This window comes from Microplitis demolitor, chromosome 4 (assembly GCF_026212275.2).
Source record: "Microplitis demolitor isolate Queensland-Clemson2020A chromosome 4, iyMicDemo2.1a, whole genome shotgun sequence".
NCBI classification, from domain to species: domain Eukaryota; kingdom Metazoa; phylum Arthropoda; class Insecta; order Hymenoptera; family Braconidae; genus Microplitis; species Microplitis demolitor.
In genome coordinates, this window is record NC_068548.1 from 15793075 (window position 1) to 15812770 (window position 19696).

The 19696-nt window shown below is 27.7% G+C and overlaps 1 protein-coding gene across 1 annotated transcript; it reads left to right on the top strand.

The window, feature by feature from the left end:
• The first annotated feature begins 17159 nt into the window (after window positions 1–17159).
• On the top strand, window positions 17160–18308 carry LOC103577666 (flightin). Its single transcript, XM_008558416.1, has 3 exons — window positions 17160–17245; window positions 17439–17705; window positions 18049–18308. The coding sequence occupies exons 2-3, from the start codon at window positions 17485–17487 to the stop codon at window positions 18290–18292; spliced, it is 465 nt and encodes a 154-aa protein (XP_008556638.1). The 5' UTR covers window positions 17160–17245; window positions 17439–17484; the 3' UTR covers window positions 18293–18308.
• Window positions 18309–19696: the final 1388 nt, after the last annotated feature.

Here is a 19696-nt window from a genome sequence, read left to right on the forward strand (position 1 = left end):
AGAAATTAGAGGCTTTCAAAAAAATTTTCTTGAATCAAGACTATATTTATTTTCAGTCGATAATTTTTTTTTCTGTGCACATTTAATAAGAAATATTAAGCACATTAATAAACAACTATTCATACTATATAATCAATCATAAAGTGAGTTGAAAACAAATTGATTGAAGTACATCTATACCCATACTAAAAGCTATATTAAAAAAAAGTTTGTGATGTTTAGATAAATGAATAAAGTTAATCGTTAAATATACCGTAACAAGTAATTTGATGCAAATCATGATATAATGTGATATACTAACAAGTTCCTGTACTCGGTGTCACGATAAAATATCCGACAACAAAATAACCATTCACATATATGTTATGTATGTGACATATATATTATGTAACCAAGTAACACGTAATTAAGTGCAAGGCTCATAGCTACTAGTGTCTTCTTTTACGTATGTGCCTTGCATAAGATTGTGCAGGAGGAAACTGACTTGAAAGTTGAGCATGATTAACTCATGATATTGTAGGCAAGAATATTGAAGATATTCCTAACATGGTGCAGCTGAAAGTTTATGACGCATTTTTCGTCCAAAAAACTTGCAGCAGATACTTGCGCATGACTTGCTCAAGATCTGCTCAAGACGCGCAATACTCCTTATACTATTTCTTCCCCTACCAGTTGTAAGCAGAGTTTTAACTTAAGGTAGATTCAACATGCCAATGGCGCCGATTTTCCTCTAGAATTGAATAATAGCCACCAAAATTCTTGTTTAAGGCTAGCATAACATTTGCAATTTAAATCTGCCCTAAATATCTGGAGCAAAACACACAGGTGAATGGTAATGCTAGCAACTATCGAACTTGAGAGCAGGCTGGTGCAAGCTTTGAAAAAAACTACTGTACGGGTATATGTTATATTTGTGACATATAGATTATGTATGTCACGTATCTTTTACACTATTTAATCTCACGACGCCTACAATATCAGTTTGTTATAACTATTTTGTGGCGTGATTGTTTTGTCAATGAATATTGTGTTACGGAACCCCTGTAGTTTTCATCAGACTTTGATAACTTTTTTTTTGATTAATAAAAAATCTGTAATGTGATCAAGAAACGAGTTGTGCATTTCAATTATTCAAAATGAAAATTTTTACTCTACGTAAATAAAAATGCCTCGAAGACTATTATGAAACAAATAAGAGACATTTCAAAGAATTTTTGGGAGTAAAATATTAAATTTCTTAAAGTAAAAATAAGATGCAGCTCAAAAATGCTGCTCGGAAATTATAACTCATAATCCGATAAGGGCATACTTAGCTATGAATGAATATAAAAGTAGTTAAAAAAAATTGATCATTGTTTTTAAAAATTTCCTTATTCAGTATTTGCAGTCAGATAAAAATGTTTGGAAAGTTGAAGTGCACACCGTAATCACTCATGCTACATTTTTAATGTGGGTATACGAATATTCGAATTTACGAATTATTCGACACGAATCGTATCGAATTATTCGAACCATTCGAATAGTTCGAATAATTATTCTTTGCTCTTAAACTAATCGATTTTGATAGAAAAGTTATCCTGTTCGAGTTATTTAACTTAATTCGAATTTTTTTTTTATGACTAATTACTAGAATAATCAAAATTTTACTGAAAAACCATTGTTGTGAAAAAATTTCCAACTGGCCATACTCGGAATGTAAAGGTATATTTTTTAGTTTGGTTCGAAAATTCCCTTGGACATAAATTTAACAAGCTTCAATTTCCGTTATTAATCTTGTGGTTTTGATCATTACCTTTTTTTTTTTTTTTTTGAAAATTCTTTAACTTGAAAAATTGTAAAAGTGTTGTCAAGAAGTTTAATGTGAGTTTAACTCTGAATAACTTGTAAATCAACAATCGTATATGTAAAATCTAACATTTATCATTTAGCTTATTTAAGAAGCTTTAACTTTGACTGCCCATTGTTCAGTGATATGTGTCTTTCATTTACTACTTGGATCAAAAATAAAACTTGATTCAGGCTCACTTTGCCTTATTTTCTTTTGAAGTTATCGATTTGCTAACGATTTTTCGATAAGATTTCACCTTTTTGAACTTTTTTCATCTTAGATTCAACTTATTTCAACTAATTTGTATTTTTTGGTCTTAGTTTGAACTTATTCGTCTTTACTTCGATCACGATAGTCATTCGTCTTACTTTTGACTTGCTAAACCAAGTCGAAAAAAAGTTATTTATCCGTAACAAAAAAGTCGAGTTTGTCTTGTGAAAAACGGCTCCATATCTGTATAATTCAGATAATACAAAGTACAAATTTCGTGGAGTAAAAACTTATTGCAGAAGGTCATATATTAGAAATTTGAGAAAATTTTACCTTAAGATATTTTATTTAGTTTATGGAAAAAAGAATTTTCGAATCAAAATAAGAATTATACTTTATCATTCCGGGTATGGCCAGACTTTTTGTTATAACAATGGTTTTTCAGTCAAATTTTTATCATTTTAGTAATGAGTTATGCAAAAATGATTCCAATTAAGTCAAGTAACTCGAACAAGATAACTTTTTCATCGAAATCGATTAGTTTAAGAGCAAAGGATAATTATTCGTACTATTCAAATTATTCGAATAGTTCGAAATATTCGATTCGGATACTATTCGCACACCCCTAATTTTTAATAATCACTACTTTTGTAAATTATACTCGCAAGATTTTCTTTCAAAGAAGCTAAAAGAAAAAACTATATTGCCAGCCAAGAGAAGAAAGTAAGTAATTCGAACCGGCCTTCGGCTTGGGAGACAAACACAAGGGCTGAGATAATGCACTTCTTAAGTGAAAAATGGTCGTAGAGTAAAAATAAACAAACAAATTGTAGCCGACGAAAAAAAAATTTTCAAAATTTTTGCTCGTCTTCCAACAAGTTTATGGGCTTTAATAATTTTTTTTTAATAATCTGACCTTATGACTTTTTTAGAAAATTTTATGTTCTTTATTTTGCCAGCCTAAAAAAGTCTCTACGATAATTTGGCGTCGAGTTATCATTGATCAAAGCAAAAAAGTCCATTTTGGATTTGATAATCAATAACTCCGGGCATATTAATCGTACAGAGAATGGAAGTAGGGTTTTCAAAACAAGAAAAAATTATCTATAAGATAAAAGTAGTGGTTTTTTTTTTTGGAAAAATTTTGTTTGAAGCGATAATGTTTATTAAAAAACAGGTAAAAATTCGCATATTTAAGGATATTCGGAGATCTTGATATAACTTTGGATATAACAAATGAACAAAGGATACCGTCAGTTTTTTTTTTCAACCTCAGTGTCCTGAAAAAACCCTGAAAATTTCAAAGCGCTGCAATTTTTCTTCCTTAGTGTTCCGAAGCTTTAAATTTATCGATTTTGTCAAACATCGCATAAAGAGCGATTCTTTGGTTTTCAATCATTTCTTTAGTGTCAAAAAGTTTTTTTTAGCGACAAGCTTTATTTTTTCAATCAAAAACAGTAATGGTTGAAAAAAATTGAAAAAAAAAATTTGTGAAAAATAGTACATTACAACCCTAGGCCAGAAAGTTAGATTTCCTGGCTTATGTGATATCATGGCCGAGGCTTCGCGAAGCCTCGCAAAGGTGGGGGGAGGGGGACCCGACTTTTGCAAGTCCGAGGCGAAGCCGAGGTTCTTGCTGGTCGGGGCGGGCTTAAAAAACATTTACATAAAAATAATCTCATAATAAAAATAAAAAGCCAGAAATCTTTTCAAGCTAACAGTTACAAAATAAAATTTATTATCTTTTATAAAAATAATAGAAAACACTATGTATAATTTTAATATCACTCAATAGTCATACCGTATTAGCTTAATAGTATTATTGTGTTATTCATATAAATAGATTTTCTACGTATATTTTATTAAGTTTTTCTTAAATTAACAGTTAAAGGAGAAAATTTATTATTTCATTTGAAATAGGTGCCGTAAATTCTTACTAAATTTAATATTACAATTAGCAATACTGTATTATCAATAATTAAAAAGCCGACTAGTACTTATAATTTTTTTTGCTCTTAAGCATTATTTTCTTTGTTACAACTGCACTTAGAAATATTAAATATGCGGTTATTGAAAGTACAGCTTTCAAATTTTACGTGATCATTTAGCGTTGTAATTACGCTATCAAGGTTTTGAGTATTAAATACATGTCTGATTTTTTGTTTTTATTAAAGATGGCTGCACAGTTGATTTATTTGTAAAGGTCAGTTTAATTCCCAGTTTATTTAAAAATAATTATTTTTTTGTGGTGTCTGAATCATTTTGATTACTAACTGGTACTAAAATTGGATTTTTTCTCGCTGTTGGAAAACCACTCGGTACAATTTCAACTAAAATAAAGTAAATTATGATTTAATTCTGAAATATTAAATATACGCTATGGAGACGGAAATCTTTATTTATTCAATGGATGCATTGATCTTCACTTACTCATAGGAGCTTGATTAACGTCATCAATTGTAAAATCACACGGAAAAAAGAAATCAGGAATAGTTGACTTTCTATCGAATATTTATTACATTTCCAAATAGTAACGCAGCGCTTCGCAAACGAAACTGTAAAAATTACAGTTTGGCGCTGTGCAGTAAGTTTTACATTTTGAATGTGAAATATTGCAGTCTCACAATGTATTAAAATTACTATCTCACACTGTAATTTTTCATACATTTCCTTGAAGTATTGCTAGATTCACATTAAAATTTACAGTTTAATCTGACAAGTTTTACTCCAACTCTTTAAATACTTTGTCTCCATCAATAATAATATTTAAAGCATGTAATGTAAATTTTACATTTTCATCTTGTGATATTTATCTTCTTTTCTTCAAATAATCTCATTTAAATAGCAATAAGTACTATTCGGGTATGTGAATCTTAAAGCTCTAACCAATAATATTTATTATTATTTTTTTTTAATTTATCTAATTAAAATAGTAATTTGACAATTATAAAATATAAACTTTACAGTTTTATTGAAGTAAATGTGCTTTTTTAAATTGAATTTTCATTGCATAAATATTAATTTGTCACTTACCAATCGTAAATTTTTTTATCTTATCTATTTAAATTTGAAAATAACTTTATTAATAATTTTAAAACTATTTATTATTAATTTTAATTGAAATATTACTAAATATAATTAATATTACACTACTAATAAAATATTATTAATGAAGTAGAACATAGATAAATTATTATATTTATAAAGAGATAAATCTATCCTAATGCTTACGTGATCCGGAGACACGGTCGTGTCTCGCGCCAAGTACACGTTCAAACACATATATATATACATATGTGTGAACGTGGCGGCGCGAGTCGACCGTGTCTCTATACCGGTGTCTTATGCCTGTTTAACCTCTCTCGTATTTAAACTGATTAATAATAGATAAATATAAATTATATCTGTTATTTACCTAATTCTTAATTAATCTTTCATCATTCTCTACCGATTCCATATGTACTAATCTAAAATTATAATTAAATATTGGTAGTAAAAATCACTTGGTTCTTCTCTTTCTTTCCTCTGTTTTTTTCCAGGTATAAAGTTTTATTCTATTATATCTTTACTTCAGTATTTCATTCCTGACGATATTTAAAATTGTTATCCCTTACGACCTTCAACCCACTCTGGAAACACTCTGAAATCATAGTCAGAATGTGAACATTCTAAATCCAGTATGTTTCCAGAGTGGTTTTGTGCCCTTTTTTCAGAGTGAAACCAAAGTGGTTTCAGAATTAATCCAGAATGAAATCGAAGTGTTTTCAGAATGGACCCAAAGTGAGTCCAGAATGATATCAAATTTTTTTCAAAATGGGCTCAAAATGAGTGCAGGATGAAATCAGAGTGTTTTCAGAATGAACCCAGAGTCGATGAAATTCAAATATTAAGGAATAAAAAAAAGTTGGTACTTTCTAAACACATAAATCAATAATAATCTAGAGAACAAATATTTTTATCCTGATTTTTTAATCAACTATGCTTTTGTTAATTAGTTAATTTTACTTGTTGAAAGTTTACATAAAAACCCTGATTATTTCTAAATTAAAAACTCCGGATTTTTTTTATACTTCTTGGAACTATTCTTGAAAGGCTTTAGAAAAGATCGCCGTTAGAAAAATTAAAAAATTTCGATTTTTTACTTCTTTATTAACAATCTAAAAAATTGAAAAAAAAAACGTAAATAGAGGAATCAGTAAAATTTGTTTATTTTTTTTTTGTTTTTTTTTTCTTTTTATTATTAAAAGCTACATAACAATAATTGAAAAAAAAATTTACTTGCATAGTTTAAATAATTTTTATAAATAAATGCATTGTTAATAAGATTTAATAAAATTTTTTTTTGAAAAAAAAAAAAAAATCGGTCTGTCGGTTGACCCTGCGGGCCAGCCCCAAAACTTCCCGCTGTTTTCGACCTCAAAAAGCTTGAAAACATTAGTGTAGATATATTTTCGAGCTCTTCGAGCTCGAAAATGCTATCACATGCAATTGTTTTTTTATGATCTTTTCAAGCTCTAACAAGTTACCTGTTATGCTGAAGTTTGAAAATTTAAGAATCGAAAATCATCAATGAAGCGGTTTTTAAAATTTAGTTCCTGATTTTGTTCAGTAAAATAAGTGTATTGAGGCAGAAATCAATGTCGGGGTTCAAAATCAAGATTTAAATAAATTTTGACTCATGTCAGAAACAATAAAATATGAAATATCCGATAAAAATATTAAAAACTACGTTTTATCGATTTTTTTTGTTGATAATATGATTTGAACTAAAAACCAAGTTCGATGACATTATATGATCGAAAGAAACCATAAAAAAGATAAGTTAGGATGATATCAGGCACATTTTAGTACGTTATATTATGATTTATCCGGAAAAAATAACATAAAATGTTATTTTTTTAACTTTTCAACGCCGATATCTTTTGAACTAATCAATCGATTTTGATAGTTGACGTGGCAATCGGCGCGTTTTATTGAATTCTAGAGCTGATTAGATTTTGAAGTCGATCGTATAAGTCGTTTTTGAGAAATCAATAAAAAACTAAACAAAAAAAATTTTTTTTTTTTTTGGTAATTCGCCAATATTTTCGAGTCTATTCGATCAAATAATCTGAAATTTTCAAGAAAGTTGAAGGCCAACAAGCTCTTTCGATTGCCACCTCAACCGTCCAAATCGATTCATTAGTTCAAAAGTTACGAAGAGTTTACATACATACACACACACACACATACATACACACACTCGGACATCATTCTGAAAATAGTCAGAATATCTTCCTAGGACCTCAAAACGTCGACATCTGATGAAAACTCGATTTTCGAAAATCGGGGTGAAAACAATAACTTCCCGAAATTTTTGAAAATCGTCGATTTTCTTAGCGGGAAGTTAAAAAAAAACGCTTAATGAAAATAACGATTTTTAAGAAAAAAATTGTTTCTTAAAAAAATTTCTTTATTGCTAAACAGTGTATTTGCTAACTAACAATTTCTTTTTTTTACTCAATATTAATATTAAGCAACCATAATTTTTTTTAAAATCATCATTTATCATGTTCTCTTATATTAGAAAAAAAAATTTCTTCATTCATTTACTATTTGTTTTGTACGCAAACAATTTGTTATAAACAAATAAATTTTTACGCAATATGTTTTTTTAAATACTAAAAACAACTATGCGTTTTTTTTTGTGGAAAAATTTTTTTTTTTTATTTTTGATATGAGTTTTTAAATTATTGTACACTTGGACTTGTCGCTATCTTCCTGTTTTTCTTCATTGTTATTAAAATAACTTATTGAAGATACAACTACAACACTTCAAGTCTTTTTTATTCTCCATTAATCATTTAACAAATTGAACTTTTAATTAAAGCTCTGAGTTAATTGCTTAATGAATAATGAATAAAAGTAATTTTCATAAATACTTTGTTATAAATATAAAAAAATTGTAAATTAGCAAATTTGCTTTTTGGCAATAAAAATAATTTTTTATACTGAGAGAAAAAAGTGCATATTTTCAAGTAAAAATACTTGATCCAAGTATTTTAGATACTTAAATAGTGTCAAGTAAATAATTTCTTAATTCTAGTAAAAATACTTGTGAAATCTATTAATACTAAAAACTTATGCTTAGTTAAAAAAATACTAATGTTAAATAATAGAAAATTAAAATTTAGAATTTAAAATACTTGAAAGAAATGATTAAAAAGATTTAATTTAGTAATTGAAATAGTCCAATTAAATAATAAAAATTCAAACCTAGTAGTTAAAATACTCAAGATCAATAATTAAAAATTGAAGATTAGTATTTAAAATAATCGTGATTAGTATTTAAATATTTTAATTTAGCATTTAAAATACTCAAATTTAATAATTATAAGTTTTCATTTATTACTTAGAACAGTGAAGTAAAATAATAAAAAATTTTCATTTAGTATTTGAACAACTCAAGTTCAATAATTCAAAATTCATATTTTGTAATTAAAATACTTAAGTACAAAAATTGACTATTCTCATTCAGTATGTAAAATATCCAAATTCAAAAGGTAAACATGTATATTTAGTATTTAAAAATAGTCCGTATGGATGCTTCTTCGGAATCCTCTGCGCTGTTGGATATGCCTGAGAATCATTCCAAAAATGTATTCACGGGTATTTTCCCCTAGGGTACTTGTACTCTTTAACTAGGATATTATCCTGAGGTGAGTAGTTGACAACGCGACTTTTTACTTCTTTGAGCGGATCTTATCACTTCTATTCTAACTGTCCAATTAGGAAAATGTTGCAGCGCTCTTCTGCGCCTAGCGGTGATTCTTGATACTAATTTTTTCTGTTGCACTCTGCGTCTCTGCACTTTGTTATTTTCACTCACCTTATTTTTTCTCTCTCTTTATTTATTAAAATTTTTTATTTTTTGTTTTTTACACGGATTATATTTTTTGTGTTTATTTGTTTTTTTTTTTTAATAAATTTTTTTTTTTTATAAATGTAAATGTTGTGACTCAAGCTCTTTGGATTGCTACCTCAACCATCCAAATCGATTGATTAGTTCAAAAGTTACAAAGAGTTTACATAGATACACACACACACACACACACATACGTACACACACTCGGACATCATTCTGAAAATAGTCAGAATAGCTTCCTAAGGACCTCAAAAGTCGACATCGGATAAAAACTCGATTTTTGAAAATCGGGATGAAAACAATAACTTCCCGAATTTTCGAAAATTAATAATTTTCTTAGCGGGAAATTAAAAATACTTGAAAAAATTTTTTTTTCTCTCAGTGTATGAAACGATTTTTTTTCAAAAATCGTTATTTTCATTAAGAATTTTTTTCTCAAAAAAAATTGTATTAAATCTTATTAACAATGCATTTGTTTATAACAATTATTTAAACAATGCAAGTAAAAATTTTTTAGAAATTATTGTTGTGTAGCTTTTAGCAACAAAAAAACAAAATAATCAAAAAAATAAAATTTCTTGATTGCTTTATTTACGTTTATTATTTTTCAATGCTTTAGATTTTTAATATAGAAGTAAAAAATCGAAATTTTTCAATTTTTCTAATGGCGATCTTTTCTAAACCCTTTCAAGAATAGCTCCGAGCATTAAAAAAAAACCCGGGGTTTTTTGTTTAGAAATAATCAGCGTTTTTATGTAAGCTTTCAACAAGTAAAAATTAATTATTAATTATTCAATTAGTTAATTATTTAATCTGTTTTTGATCTGTTGTTTTAAAAAACAATTGCGTTACGGGTAGACAAAACTAGATTAATTCTTGATCTTTAAAAAATTTTAGTCCTGAAAATTTGCAAGGATTGAACTAGATTATATCATGGACTTGTAATATTTTTATTTATTGTTAATATTTATAAAAAATATATTAAGTTACAAAATCGATTATGTTTTACTTACAATTTATTTAGTGTCTTTTGTTTAAAAATGTCGACAGTTGATGAAAGTTTTTACAGCTTTATGTTTTAGCTGTCTTATTAATTGAATATTCATAGCATTGAATAAAAGTAATAAAATAACTCTTAAAATATTAAGAAATTTTCTTTATTTACTGAATAAAATCGAAAGTATTATGGCATTAGAAATTATCAAAATATTTGTGACATCTTATTACGGAAGCGCATTACCCTGCTTAAAAAATCCGATCGATTCTTATAGCCAAGGTATAAGGCCCTATACTTAACTATAGCACTTCTCATAGAACTTATTCATTCTTATAAAATGTCTATGGGAATTTATAAGAAACTATTGGATTCTATAAGATTTTCTAAACAGGGTAGCATGTTTTAATTATCAAGAAAATTAAAGTAAATTTATGCATCTATATTATTATTATTATTATTATTATTATTATTATTATTATTATTATTATTATTATTATTATTATTATTATTATTATTATTATTATTATTATTATTATTATTATTATTATTATTATTATTATTATTATTATTATTATTATTATTATTATTATTATTATTATTATTATTATTATTATTATTATTATTATTATTATTATTATTATTATTATTATTATTATTATTATTATTATTATTTATATTTGTAAAAAGTCCTGTTTTTGATCTAAAAGCTATTAAAAACAGACTAAAAATTATAGTCAATAAAGTCTGTTTTTGTTTTTAAAAACAATTGAACACAGACCATGAATTCTGTTAAAAAAGTCTGTTTTCAGTCTAAACCTGATTTAAAACAGACTAAATATTATACGAAAATAAGTCTGATATTGGCCTGGATAAGGAATAGTATGGGCAAAAACAGATTAAATTCTTATATAAAAAAATACGATTTATAAACTTAAATTAAAGAAAAAATATTTGAATTTATCATTTATTTTAAAACAGATCTAACTTTCTGACCCGGATTTTAATGTGGAAGACTTAAGAGAAAAATTTGCTGGGACAAGATATATGTGGAGGAGGAGAAAGTCACCGGTGCTAAGCAGTAGTGGAAGTAGTTCAGTGTTCGCCACTAGATCGCGCCCAATCTATTATTGTCCTGTCCCTGGTTATATAAGTATTTCAGAGTTATTATATTCTATACTTGAAAACAATTCTGGCACGGGTACTTCTCTGTTATTTGACAGAATGACAAGTGCCTGTTTCGATGGTCATATAGTAGATGCTGTATAACATTGTGACAGCAATGTCAAATATTTTTGTTTTCTTGAAAAAATTGTTTTTACAATCCAGAAACATAAAATATATTTTAGATAATGACAAAAATTGATTTTTGTATCCAATAAATTCTGTTCAATATTTTAAAAATAATATATTTCGGCAAATTTTTTTTTTTTTTTTTTTTTTCAGTATTTACTTACTCTGAATATTCTCTGGTTTGAGTATGTATTCACTCTGATCCCACTCTGGAAATATTCTGGAAACACTCTGGTATCAGTTTGTATTCAATGTGGATGCATAACGGTGTCAGTATGTATCCACTCTGGATACTTTCTGGAAACACTTTGGATTTGCTCCATATCCGCTCTGGAAATATTCTGGGTTCACTCTCAGAAAAGGGCACAAATCGTTCTGGAAATACTCTGGAGTCCGTATGGTTGCATCGTGTTACCAGAATATTTCCAGAGTGTTTTTAGACTGGGTTGAAAGTCGTAAGGGATGTTCTATTGTCAAAAAAAAAGGAAGTCTTTTGCTTTTGTTTATTTAAACATTCCTTTGTCTAGACACTATAATTTACCTTTAAGTATTTTTCAATTTGGAAACATATGAAAAACTCATTACAGTAGTACTATTTGCTTTAATTTATTTTAGAGTGCAGTGGCGATAAGGAAGTGCATCAGCTGCCACTCTGACCTCGGTGAGGATTAGGAATCTTTTTCACTTAGTGAAATATTTGGAAATAGTTTACGTGTCTAGACAAATTTTAAATACTGAAATGAAAAAAAAATAGAATAAAAAAAAAAATAAAATGTAACGGAAGGACATGATAATATGAAAGCAACCAAAAAAGTAAATGAAACATAATTCGGACGTAACAAAAAATTTTTTTTTTTTATTATAAACTTTTCATTCAACTTTTAGATTATTAATTGGATTTTTTTTTATTTCTTATTTTCAGTCTAATTTCTTTTTCCTAATAAAATATTTTTTGTAAGTATCCCACCTTTTTGTCTTAGACGTCACTCTTTTTTAAATCCAACTATTACGCTGGCGCTGCTGCATAGTTGCTGGAGAGAAAAAATGAAAAAAAAAAATTAACGTTCGCAAACATAACAATAGTAAAAATAAAAATGGCAGCTAAATTTTTCGCGGAAATTCAGTTTTACGGTTTTCATCGATTATAATCAAACTAGAAAGATTTAGATAGTGATTTTCAATAGGGTTCTTATGATCAATAATATAAAAATAATAAAAAAAAGTTTAGGCCGATTATTTGCATGTGCCTGTCGACAGTTATCTGGTTTACCAAGTTTTATACATAACAATTGACAGCTCGTGCCACTGGGATTAAAATAATTTGTATTTAATTTATGGAATAACCAATCGACTCAATATTGGGTCGACATTATTCTTTACTTAATTGTCTTTGTGTTAGTATACAGTTTGACGTATTTCATTGTAATCAAAAGAGTGTAGAGATAGTTTAATGTGAGTGAATAAGTCAGAAGAAAAAAGATCGATCATGACACACCCTCAGCGCTTTCGTGTTTGAGGTGTGAAAACTTTTCTACTTTAAAAAAAAATCAGTAAAGAAGTTGAAACAAAAAATCGGTCTGTCAGTTGATCCTGTGGACCAGCCCCAAAACTTCCCGCTGTATTCGAGCTTCATGAGCTCGGAAAATTGTTGTAGATACTTTTTCGAGCTCTTCTAGCTTGAAAATACTTTTGTATGCCTATGTTTTCGAAAAAAAACGTTTTGTACCATTTTTTCTCAAACGATATCTCTCGAACGAATAAACCGATTGAGACGTTTAAGGTGATAATCGACGCATTTTATTAATTTTTACAGCTGATCAAATTTTGAAATTGATTTATCGAGTCGTTTTTGAGAAATTTCGACAATACTAAAAAAAATTTTTTTTTTTAATTCTTTTGACAACGGTTTCCTTCGAACGAATGAACCGATTTTGATGATTGAGGTGGCATTTGACACAGCTTATGAAGCTTCAGAGTCTACTTGACTTTAGAATCAATCCATCGAGCACATTACAAGTTAAAAAAACAACATTTTTGAAAAAAGTTTATTTTTGGAGTATCGCTGAACGAGCCCCACTGATCAAGCTCAATTTTTTCAGATTTTAGATATTGACAAGCCACGTCAAATGACACCTTGACGATCCAAATCGGTTTATCCGTTCAAGAGTTACAGATATTTACATACATATATACATACATACATACATACATACACTCGGACATCACCTTGAAATTAGTCAGAATAGCTTACTAGAACCTCACAACCTCAAGATCTGCTAGAAATTCGATTTTCGAAAATCGGACCGAAACCAATAACTTCCCGAATTTTTGAAAATTTTTCAATTTTCTTAATGGGAAGTTAAAAACATTTTTTTAAGTTAAAAAAAGCATAATTTAGAAACAGCCGCTTATTGTGGACTCAAATTTTCAGAGAATTGTTTCTTGAATATATATAACGCATTCACAAAATTTTAACCATGCCGGCGAGTTTCACCTTGCAAAAATAACTTCTCTTGATGGAATGATTCATATACTCTAATATAATGTGACTTGTAAATAAAAGCATCAAACTAGAGTAATGAAAAAGTTCTCATGAATATTCACTGTCAATGTATTAGTTTATTCTATATTTGTCCTTATAAGTTTCAAATGCGTAATTGGATTAGTGTGTCAGTAGCATCAAGTGTCGAAATAAGAGTAATTTTAATGTTGTTGATTTCAACATCATGATCGAGAGACAATAATATATACATATATATATATATACAAGATTGACTTATTTGAAATGAAAATTAAACGGTATTTGGTGAATTTTCAAAAAAATATTTTATTAATAAAATTGATAAAATCTTTATATAACATGATCGAAGAATTAGTGTCACTTAACTAAAAGGACTTCTTAGTAAAGAATCATATTTCCTGAAAAATTGTTATCAGCACTGTTACTGTAAATTTTGTTATTGGATAAATATCAACTAAAAACCCAAATTATGAGTAAAAAAAAAAAAAAAAAGATGATTTTCAGAAACAATACAGAAAAAACAATTAGAAAATCAGTAAAATTATTAAGGGGACTTTTGATGAGTATTACATTGCCTAAAAAATCTGGTGAACGGTGAGTTGATGACTTGAAATGCTACTGAGGTATAGAAAATTAAAAAAAAAATCCTAACTTTCTTGAGTGTTTCAAATGGAAAAACTTCAAAATCAAATATAAAGTACTTATAAAACTAAAATTAAGAATTGAAAGTTTTAGAAAATCTTGTTTTCAGTGTTTACAACAATATTTTGAAGTGGGAGTGAAAAAAAAAATAGTTGTTCCAAACGGACCACCCTCATATGAGATATAACCCGGCTTGTAGACACAATAGCGTTTACAATACCAAACGACTTTGAATGAAACTTACCGCCGTTTAGTATTTTTTTTGGTGAAAATTGAATTCAAGTTTGAAAATGAGCCAAATATTTTGGTTAGTTCTTAAGTTGTTGGTGTCTACAGTTTTTTAAATTAAAAAAAACAATTGTTTTTTTTCTCAAATTCGCTTTAAATAACTTTTAAATCAAAAGCGATAGCTCACTTCTGTTGAATGTACCTTAAAACTCATAAGATCAGTTTCAATTTTCGTAACTCAACTTTCTATGTCGTCAACTTTTTCAAACAGATTCATTGCTTAAATAATTGTTGCAAAAATTGAAAAAAATTTTTACGGCTTCAACTCTTAATATCTTTGGAATAATTCGTTGTAGATTAATTACATCTTTAAACTAATGAAACAAGCTTCAAATTACACTATTATGATTTTATCTAAAAATAAATTGTTCATTTATTATGACGCTCAAGCGAAACTATTTGATTAATTGTGAATATTGAGCCGTGTGGTCGTGATAGCGCCAACAATTCTGAATGTATTTGAATAAAGCTTGACACACATATTTATTAGTTCAATAGTTCGATTAAGTTTAAGAATAAGTTAAATCTGATGATTGGTTTGGACATTCCACTTTAAATTTTCTAAATTTGATAAAAAAATTACTTCTTATAGATTTGAAGAAACATTTATCTATATATTACTTTAAAACAAAAATTTATGTGAATTATCATTGGAAGTATTTTATAGCTTGTGTAATTAGCTTTAATTTTTGTATCTTCAGTTGACGGTCCGACAATTCCTCAATATATATTTCTGACCTTCAAATTTATGGAAAATGTCGAAAAAATTTATTTTCTTAAATAATTATTATTTGATAGCTTCAAAATGAATAAATCAATAATAAGAAATTGACTTCCATTTTAGCTGCCGAATGTCCTCTTTTAAATAAGTTTATTTCAATCTTTGTCAGCTGGTCAGAATAACTTTTTCCTGTGTTATATTAGAAATTAAAGTTACTTATTTTTCAACCAAAGTTGCATGTTGGAAATATTTTAATTACATTAATTAAGTTTTCTATTTTTATAGTTTTGTCAGAAAAGTTAACAAACCCAAACTTTTTTTTTTACTATTTTTCATTCCGAGTCAATAACGCAAGCAGTATTTCTCGTTCATCGGACGATGTTGAAAATCTTAACGATATTCCTACCTTACTTCAATTGAAAAAAAATCTGGAAACTAGTTGACCCTGCGAGTCAGCCCCGAAACTTCTCGCTATTTTCGAGCTCAAGGAGAAAAAACAATAACTTATCAAATTCTTAGAAAATTTACGATTTTTTAGCAAAAAGTTAAAAATTTCGGATTATATAAATAAATAGGAATTATTTATTTCCTTGTTTGAAAATATTGATTGAAAAGAATTAAAAATGATGAAATTCGAATTCTTTTCAATAATTTCAATTCTTTCGTTTGTTTATGTAGATATACAGTTTGCATGGAGTAACCGCTTCTCAATTCTTTTCAACCAGTATTTTTAACCAGGGTTATTGTTTATTATTTAATTATTATTTATATTATTTAACCAGCATATATAATATGCTAAAAAATTTGGACTTTATGTATACACATTTATTAACTGTTTTCTTAAGTGCCCTACAGTGATTAAGAAAATGCAAAAAATGCAAAAAATCAGCAATTTTTGCGTCACGAATTATTAAAATTAATAGTTTATATGAATTAGAACTGAAATAAAATTCCTTGTTTCTGTTTTTAACAATCAATGAGTCTTCTAATCTTAAGTATATGCACCAGAGGGTATTTTCAATTAGCCTGAAATATTTGTAGATATTATGACCATTTCGAACTTTTAAATCAAATGAATAAATAAAAAAAAATCCTATTTAAAGCTGGACTTAATCCAGAAAAAAAGTTGTAAAATTTAAATAGTTTTATGCAATCTTACAAGTTTTGTTTGTGGTTTCAATTATTTTTATTTTATAATGAATTCTTTTCTGTAATTGAATAAGTAATTTTTTTTACTTTAAAAATTGTACACGGCAATACTGTATGAATCAAGGTAAAACAATTGTTATTTTCTTTTTTTCGTTTTCTAAGGTCATTTCTGTCGACAGTACACAGCTGCGATAATGACCTTGGCACATTAAAAATTAATACAAAGTGTTTTTAATGAAAATCCTTAAGCTTAGAAAACTTCTTCTTCTAGAGGAAACATGGACGATTTTTTTTATGTAAGTTTTATTCCGTATAACACTATTAATTATAATTTGCTAAGCAAAAATTTTCCACTTTTCAAAATTTTTTTTTCTTTATCGCTCAAGGACCCTTAAGATGACATGCAAATATAACGTGCATGATATATAATCATAATTTTACAATTCCGATGGACCAAGTTGATAGTATATTTCTTTAAAGTGAAGTAATAAAACTATTTTTCTTAGTTCACTATGCCAGGGTTCCTGACATTCCCCTTCTCTTACTGCTTGACTAAACGTTGGCTCAAATAAAAGCGATACACAGCTGTAAGCAGTAGTTGAAGACGATATTTTTTTTTGGATAGTTCACCATCAGTTCTTAAACTTTTTCATATGTTACTAACAAAGTATTCATTGCAAGTATTTTTGTAGTAGGTAAGTACAAATATGCAAATACACTACTAAAAAACAAATTTCATGACGAGTGTTTATTTATATTGACTTTGGTTATAAACAGAAGAATATTATACTAGTGAAGTGAGAAATCATTAAAGTGATAAGAAGTTGCATAACAATGCGGAAAGGTTTTAAATAGTTAGTATATTTGGAATTTCAATTATATTTTCAGATTTTATAAATTCAAATCAATTAAACGAATACTGTAATTAAACAAAATGTCTGACGACGAAAATCCATGGGATCTTGGGGATGATACAGCAGCAACGGAAGAAACAGAAGCTGAAACAACTGATGTTCCTGCTACTGGCGCAGCTGCTAAAAAAGAAGAAAAAGTAAAGTTGGATTATTCTACATTAGTTAAAGCACCAAAGCCCAAATACACACTCCATTGGGTTCGACCGTTATTTCTAAACTATCGTTATCTGTATGAATATAGGTAAAATGATCATTCTAATAATCTGAATTTAATCCTACACGGAAAAAAAAATAGAAGTGGCTACTCTCTGGGATAGTACTGAGTACTTTCTGTAAAAAAAAAAATTTTCAGACTACTGTATGCTATCTGGACTATATTTACTACTCTCTGAATAGTACTGAGCACTATCCCGGGCAGTAGTGGATACAGTCTAGATAGCATACAGTACTGTCTAAATTTTTTTACAGAAAGTACTTAATACTATCCCAGAGAGTAGCCCCTACTATTTTTTTCCGTGTACATAAATACTTAATTCAATGGAGAAAATTTTAATGTTTGTATTGTATTTAAATGTTTACTGTAGACAGATTTACTACAATGATGTGATTGACTGGATGAACAAAAGAAATCGAGGTATATGGCGAGAATTACCAAATGCTGAGGAATGGTCTGAGAGAATGTTTCGAAACTACGATATCAAAAACACAAATAGAAGTTATAAGCGATCAGCTGATATGCGATGGATTACTGGATACAGGAGTGAACCGAGATATTATAGTTACCATACTCGAGCCTATTACAGTCTCAAATACCAACCGATACTTTGAAATTTATACTGACTTGATCAAGAGTATGCCAATATTATCAAAACTATTGTCTACTATTTTCAGTTGTTCTCACTTTTCGTAAATAAATATTAATTGTAATAAAGATCTATTTGTTATGAGAAAAAAAAAACGAATTTCGATAAGTTGGAATAAAAGTGAATATTTTTCTGAAATTTTAAGATTCATTCAAAATAAACTAATGGAAATCACTCCATTAAAATAAGATAATTCCAGTTTTTCAAGTGTTTCAGAATCTCTCGAAAATGTTCTATCGGCTTATACTCAAAAATTGCAGATCACGGATTCACTTATTTTTTGCTGTTAACTTGTTGAAGTCAATAGCAAAATACTAACTGCCACGCATATTGTATTGAAGTGATAGAATCGTTACATACAATAGTTCAATATACTTCGAATATCACACTCTAACTTTTTCTACAGCCATTAGTTTGACATATAGGTAATTCAAGCGCTTCAATAAAATAAATGAAACAGTATCTTAGATAATTAGTGTGATCGAGTACTATACTTGATGTAACGAGACTTCTACGATATTTTATATAATGAATGCTCAATATTAAAACGCTGTTGAATACCGAAAGTCAGCGTCATGCAATCACAATTATTCTTATAATTCGTCATTTAAAAAATCAATGTTTATTTATTTCGTTTAATTTACATATTCAATTATAAAAAATGCCATCTGGCAGCTAGAATGGAAGGTAGATTTTTCGAAAATTTTCAGCACCTCTTTGACTCTTCAGTAGCTCGCGCTTAGCTTAAAACGAAGTCGGCCCTTGTACTTTTTACTAATGTTGAAGCCAATTTTTAGAAGTCAATTTTTCAATACGAGATTTTTAATCGGCGCTTTAAATATTGTTAGTATTCTTATATATTTATATATAAATATACGAGCAATATTAATTTAATCGCGTATTACTAAAATCTCGGATTTACAAACTAGTTTCGCGTAAACGGGATTAGAAACGAAAATATACATATGTCACAAAATATGTAATGATGAAAACTTACATAATTCACCAACAATTCAAGATTTATAAATTCATTAAATTATCGAAAACGGCGCTTACCAATATTTAAATATTTAGAAATGAAGAATGATATATTAAGAATATTAAGAATTAGTGATTCTATTCATGATAGATTAATAAACAAATAGGTAAATACCAGTTATGATTGATATTTATCTCTGATTAATAAGTTTAAATACGAGAGAGGTTAAAGAGATATATGACACTGATATATCTGTATATGTATATAAAATATAAAATATTTCTAAGGTTTACCGATTATATCTTTTTCAACGAAATATAACTGACGGTTATAGTTTTTTGTTCATTATGGACATTTTCTTAAATAACATTATAACACTTTTGTTGCAAT

Coding starts and splice junctions, on each gene's coding strand:
- LOC103577666 (XM_008558416.1), top strand. CDS start 17,485: ATGTCTGACGACGAAAATCCATGGGATCTTGGGGATGATACAGCAGCA. Junction 17,706..18,048: donor CGTTATCTGTATGAATATAG/GTAAAATGATCA, acceptor TGTTTACTGTAG/ACAGATTTACTACAATGATG.